The sequence below is a fragment of the Pavona decussata genome, unplaced genomic scaffold (assembly GCF_977016875.1).
Source record: "Pavona decussata unplaced genomic scaffold, jaPavDecu1.1 SCAFFOLD_27, whole genome shotgun sequence".
Taxonomy (NCBI): Eukaryota; Metazoa; Cnidaria; class Anthozoa; order Scleractinia; family Agariciidae; genus Pavona; species Pavona decussata.
In genome coordinates this window covers 1,215,269-1,221,688 of record NW_028145450.1, presented here as the reverse complement: position 1 = coordinate 1,221,688, position 6,420 = coordinate 1,215,269, and the positions used below count along the sequence as shown (strand labels likewise).

The 6,420-nt window shown below is 40.9% G+C and overlaps 1 protein-coding gene across 4 annotated transcripts in view; it reads right to left on the bottom strand.

The window, feature by feature from the left end:
* LOC146485236 (uncharacterized) overlaps positions 1-6,420 on the bottom strand; it is a 47,556-nt gene continuing 41,136 nt past the window's right edge. For all 4 annotated transcript variants that reach the window (XM_085103564.1, XM_085103565.1, XM_085103567.1 and 1 more), the window contains 6 exons: positions 5,338-5,886; positions 3,866-4,279; positions 3,070-3,158; positions 2,175-2,268; positions 1,582-1,780; positions 1-763 (listed from right to left, as the gene is read on the bottom strand). In XM_085103564.1, the coding sequence (XP_084959690.1) occupies positions 456-763; positions 1,582-1,780; positions 2,175-2,268; positions 3,070-3,158; positions 3,866-4,279; positions 5,338-5,886 (1,653 nt within the window). In that variant the 3' untranslated portion in view covers positions 1-455. The remainder of the gene's footprint in view (positions 764-1,581; positions 1,781-2,174; positions 2,269-3,069; positions 3,159-3,865; positions 4,280-5,337; positions 5,887-6,420) is intronic.

Sequence of the window (6,420 nt, the reverse complement as noted above, 5' to 3'; positions counted from 1 at the left end):
TCCGCAAACCTATTTAGACGCCTGTAAATGCCACTAAGGAAAGCCATACAATAACAATCAACAGCCAACATTACATAACGCGACGTTGGCAGGTTACGATGACTTCCTGTGATCATACTGACCGTTTGCGAACGTCCTGGGAACCGACTTCTGTTTAGACGGTGCCTACAAATAAATAAAATGAAATTCACATATCCCAGCCAACGCCCCTGGTTTCCCTCTCTGTCCCCTTATTTTCTCTTGGTACTACTCAACACAAAAATTTGATCCACAGCCGTAAGCAAGATAAAGGCCGTATTTTATGTCGGAAAGTTTGATCCCTGGAGTGAAACGGATGAACCTCTGTCTCTCTGAAGCAGGCCTCTGTAATGTAAAATGTTGTAAAGTGAATGTCTTAAAAAGTCATTAGCAGGTGACTGCAGTCCTGAGGGCTTCACGTGCAAACCCCGATTGCTTTACCATCCAAATAACTTCTTCCTAGGCTTGCCAGACATGAACTGCTCTAGAACAAACTGTGCAACGTCTTTCCGATTTACTTCCTCCAACGAAACGGCCAAGTGCGAAATCATCTGAGATCGGCTCAGCCGGCATCGTGTTCTCCACACACAGAGCAGTCTAAAGGCTTTCTCCTGGGGACCCATGGTAAGTCCACCTAGCTGCGAAAGATCCCTGTCCCCTACCCCTAGGAATGTTCCAAGTTGGGACCACTCCTCTCCGTTAAGTTTGTATGCAACTCGCCGAAGTTCACGATCACTAAGGCAATCTGAAAATATAGGAGCAAGATTTTAACCTTTCCTACAAAAGCGGAAAATGTCATCTTTCTATTTACAAAATCGTGTAGTAAACACCAAACAACACAATACCGTGGTTTCAGATAAAAAAATAAATAAAAATAAAAATAAATAAATAGATAACCGAAAGGTGGAATACGGGACAGTGCATTACATCCTGAGAGCAGTATAGTGCAATGCGTAACATGCAGTTCAATATTTTGCTATTATTATGCAATACAGTGGCCCAAAACACGACGCAACGCAATGCAGTGCAGCGGCAGTTTGACTGAATGCATTACAATATGGGGTGCAATTCTGCAATGCAAAGCAATACAATACAAACAGCACAGCCTGACAGCAAAGTTCCACCACAAGTTAGTTTTAAACACTTGTTGACTTTTAGGCCTTTAGCCAGCGATCCCGTGTTGGATTCTGGGATCGGTGTTCGAGCATTATTGTAATTTCCGGAGATCAACTGCCCTAAATAGAACCTGGCTGCTTGTAGCTTCTACATAACTGTAAGTGGCTCTTTCTCCATCCTGCCGAAGGGATAATAGTTCATTTGAATTGTTATATTTCGCGGTCTTGTGACGTTTCCTTAACCATTAATGCACTGGTATCAGATCAATTTTTCTTTTCTAATAAAGCAACATGCTGGCTGCATATAAAAGACAATCAAGACATCTGAACTTTGGATCAAAATCTTGATCCGCTAACCTCTATCCATACCCTTTAGCACCACACAGAGAATTTCCCCCGCCCCCATCCCAGGAGTGGATTACACGGTAATTTGAAATAATGCACTTACCATTCTGAGGGATCTCCATGCTGCTGGTCCCTGGGTTAGGAGAAGGGCTACTCCCTGAATCATCGGAATTGGAGTCGAGGCTAATCATACTGCCATGAAAACTAGAGCTCCTTGCTGTTATCAGCTGCTGTTCGAGTCTTCGCCGTTCACTTTCTGCTTGTCCTAACTTTTTGTCCATCACGATTTTCATTTGACGAATCTAATAATATAAAATAATTCATTAGGAGAAATAAAATAAACAAAACGACGGCGGTTTTCTATGGTTTATATTCTTATAGACCGTAAAATGACGTCACAAAATGTACTAAACTAAAGTGGAACAATGAACCGCAGGTGAGTGGTTTCATTGCCAAGTTTTGAACATTTTGTGGTGTCATTTTATGGTTTATAAGAGTATGGACCACTGAAAACTGCCGTCGATTTGATTTTTGCAATAACGTGAAAAACGAATGAGCGGAATCGGCTTTATTTTTCGTTAATAATTAAGCGCGCGTTACATTTTATGCCATTTTTATTGTCTATTGGTAAAATGTTCACAACGCCCATTTCTTTAATAATTTATTTTGTTTGAAGTCATAAGGAAGTTAACTCACTATGTTCTGTAGCTCCACTTCCTTTTTCTGCCAGTTTTGTTTCTCTTTGATGTGTTTCTCTGACAGCTCCGACTGAAGCTCCATACACTCTTTCCTGAAACGGAATCAGAACGCGAAGACCGTGGCCTAGTGTTAGGTTAAGTTAAAAAAAGGATTACCCAGCGAACTCTTGCCCTAGTATTTAGGAAATGGAGATCGTACGAGGCAACGACCTCGGCGGAAATCGAAACCACGGTCTCAAGATTTGATCGTCCGTTCCTCTACCAGCTGAGCTACGAGGCCAGATGGAAGCAAGACTTGGGTGATTAAGGAGGTTATTGCAGCATTGTGAATGTGAAGGGTACACATGTTGTTCCCTCCCTCAGTTTCACGGTTAAATCGAGGGCAGACGAGATTTAAGGCACTATAGCGTCCACTGCGTGTGTGTAAAGCTTAGTGTAAAATATTAATGATAGCGACAGAGCATCCATTTCTAAAGGTTCAAATAAAAGTCAGAATTTTTGCATGGAGCCGAAAGAGTACATCTTTTTCGACCCAAAGGGCTGATTGATCTGGAGTCAATACAAGGAAGAGGTCTTCATTCCATTTTCGGGGCAACACCCCCTCCCAACCCCCCCCCCCCCCTGCCCCGCCTTCCTTTCTCGTCCTACAGCCAAAGTTAAAATACTGTTAACATCTTGGCCAAACATGGAACTGAAGGAGGGCAGCTGGAGTAAGTGATCCATTACCATCTATGGTAAAAACATTAAACTATTATACTGTAAGACGTCTCAAGACTTAAAACAAGATTCTCTTTGTACGGTATAGTAAATTACATATTTTCTCCAGATGCATGATTAGGGTTGGCATATGTCACCAAACGCCCTGGCAAGTGAACAGACAATGAAGAAAATACCTGAGTCGTTTCGTCCACTTGGCCTCTATTTCATCCAGCTCTCTTTTCAGTTTTGAGTTGTAGCTATTGTTGAAGTGTTCCAACTCAGCCTGCAATGAGAATTGTGTTGAAAAATGAGGATGACTATATTGATTGTCCCACGATAATCGAAAAACTGCACACGTTCTCTAAACCTCTTGCTTAATAATTTTTATGATCTCTTCTTCGTTTAGTAAAGTTTTTATTTCTGTCTTCTTGGAAGAAATAGGATTAATGAACACCTATGATTTTAAGTACGTAAATTATGATCATCCGGGTGAGTGTAGTCCTGAGAAGGACTGTTTGTGGTGATTTTGAAAGTCACCACAAACAGTCCTTCTCAGGACTACACTCACCCGGATGATCATAATTTACGTACATATGACATGACTCCTGGGTTCAAACCATTTACAACCTATGATTTTGTTTTTGATTTGTTTGTTGTTTTTTGCTGTTTTTGTTGTTGTTTTACTGTGACGCTAGCTAAAAATAGCTCAGTTAGCTGAAACGAATCAAAAGATGAAGACCGTGGCCTAGGGTTAGATTACATGTAGGTTAATTTAGGTTAGGTTAGGCTACAGACAGCGCTAGGTAGGTTTAGTGTTACACTTAGTCATCACTTTATTTGCTTAGGTGTGATCGCTGTGATGGTGTTGGCTAGGTTAGTTGTTGTTGTTTTATCGTGAGACTAGCTAAAAATAGGTGACTTTCCCATTTCGCTCTTCTGCATTGTTCACTGAAAAGATTGCGTTACATATTAATCAGTTACTACACTTGCCTCAAGCTCAGCCACTCTGTGTTTGGTTTTCCTGAGTTCTTCATCCAGGTCATTAATATGATCATCAGCCTCGTCACATACACCATTCTTGGATCCATTCACCATGTTCGTTCTCATCTCGGTCAGCTCATTTACTCTCCTCTCCAAAATCTCGATTTTCTTGTTTTTAGCTGCAATTTGGAGAACGAGCTCTTCTTTTTCGCTTTTAAGGAAATTGTTCATAGCTTCTAAAGATTCGATTTTTTTCTGCGATGGAGCGAGGGCCGCATCATTTGCAAGTTCTTTCAGGTTTTTGTTTTCCCCTTCGAGACGTAATATTTCCAATCTGTATTTTTCAACATCCGTAGATAGTTTCTCATTTGTTATGTTTCCAGGAGATAACTCTTCCATCTTGTTTAATAGCACGTTCACCTCCTGAAAATCAATTAAAAAACAACCAAAGCAGAATGAAACTTCACTATATTAAAGTTATCATATATAGCGCGGTGTACGAGATATATTTGCCAATGGCTTATTAATTGCCAGAACACGAGAATAATGATGATGAAGATGATGATGATGATGATGATGATGATGATGATGATGATGATGATGATCATGACGGTGATGAATACTTGGGTAATGATAATGACGACGATGATGCTGACATTGACGTTTGCATAGACTTGTGATAGTAAGTGCAGACACTAAATTAATTATTTAATAGCTAGAGTTTCTTTGACCGTAACACGTGCTCTCATTAGTCGTTTCTTGATCACGTGGTAAAGGCTAAACTCAAATGTAGCCCACGCAGAGTGGTGTATAACCTAGGAAGTATTTAAAAGTTCTATTTTTACAATTATTCAGCACTGGGACCCACAAACTACGTAGAGAAATCAGCATGCAGCCTCAGGAAACTGAATTGCCAGGTTATTGAACGTGGCGTGTTGAATGTGATCAATTAATGACGCTAATTAACCTACTTATTTGTAGTGCTTTTTGTTTTAACTTAATCGTTTAGTTTGTGTAGTGTATTGCACGCCACTTGTTTGGTAGAACAACTTTAGAGTATTATTGCAATTAGAGCAAGTGAATTTGGTATCCGATTTTTCGTCCAGTGTTAGCAGATCATGTTCTACAACCAGAACATGATCATTTTGCATTTTCCACCAGCAAAATGTGGAACATTTCCTTTATCACCCTTTAAAATTTACGTTACCAAATTCTACTTAGAAAATGCGCTTTATGATGATTACCGACTTATGATGCAATAACCGAGTGCATTACTTCCATGAGCAATTGTGCCACTTTTTTACATCATAGTGCATTTACGTTTACAAATGTGCTTAAATTAGGTTAATCTGGAATTGCAGATTACATTGGTGATAGACGGTGCCATTTATTCGTGGTCTTAGGTGCCATCAAAGCTTCTCTTTTTGCAGGTGCATGTGCTGAGTGATTCCGGAAAAACCGGCATAGCTATGCTCACCAACCTGTTCCAATTCGAATATTCGCCTGTTTTTCTTTACCAGTTCCCGCGCAATCTCCATTTGCTCTTCCTCCGATCCATTATCTTGTTCGTTTATAGGTATCTGCGTTGTACTGGTTTCCACGTCACTGGCTTCACTCGTTTGTCCTTTCTCGGAGTTTTCACTCACCAGGTCATCTTGAAGAAGTTCGTGAATGCGATCTATGTCATGTGGCTTCTCAACAGGCTCATCGCGTCCGATAATTGAAATGCTCTCAACTGTATGACATCTTTGCAGTTTAAACTCTGAACATACATTCTGATCCAGTCTACCATCCATTGAAGAGGATAGCGACCTCTGGGACGCTAGCTTCTGTTTATCTTGGTCATTTGTAAGCTGCATTCGTTTCATAAATTCTATCCGACGAAGCAGCTCCTTGTTTTTGCTTTGAACCAACGCCAAGTCTTCTTCGTCTTGGGCAATTTTCTGGTGTAGAGCTTTGACTTCCTTTTCTTTGCCTGAGATGTCTTCCATGGTAGGTGGTTTGCGGGTGGGTTTGACCTTTTCCAGTTTCTGAAGTGGAAAATAATAAGAACGACCAACAGTTGACTCGGACATTCCAGCAGTCAATTAAACAATTAATTATTTTAAATTTGTCACTCCATCAATCTTTTGAAACAATTGGTTAAAGTCGGTCCCAGCAGTGAATCAGTCAGCCTACGGGTCACTCAGTCAGTATCTCTCTTAGCCGGTCAGTCGGTCAACTAGCCAGTTTGTCTGTCAGTCGGTCAGTCAGTCTCTTATTTAGTCAGTCAGTCGTCAGTCAGGCAGTCAGTCAATTAGTCTGTCTGTCCGTTTGTTAGCCGGTTAGTCTGTCAGTCGGTCACAGTCAGTCAGTCAGTCAGTCAGTCAGTCAGTCAGTCAGTCGGTCAGTCAGTCAATGCCTCCCTTTGGAGATATACTGCAACTGTTACTGTTACTTAGTTAGTCAATCAGACGTCAGCCAAACAATGAGTCAGTCTGTCTGTTAGCTGGTCAGTCTGTCATTCAGACAGTTTGTCAGTCAGCCAGTCAGCCAATAAGTCAGTCAGTCAGTCAGTCAATCAA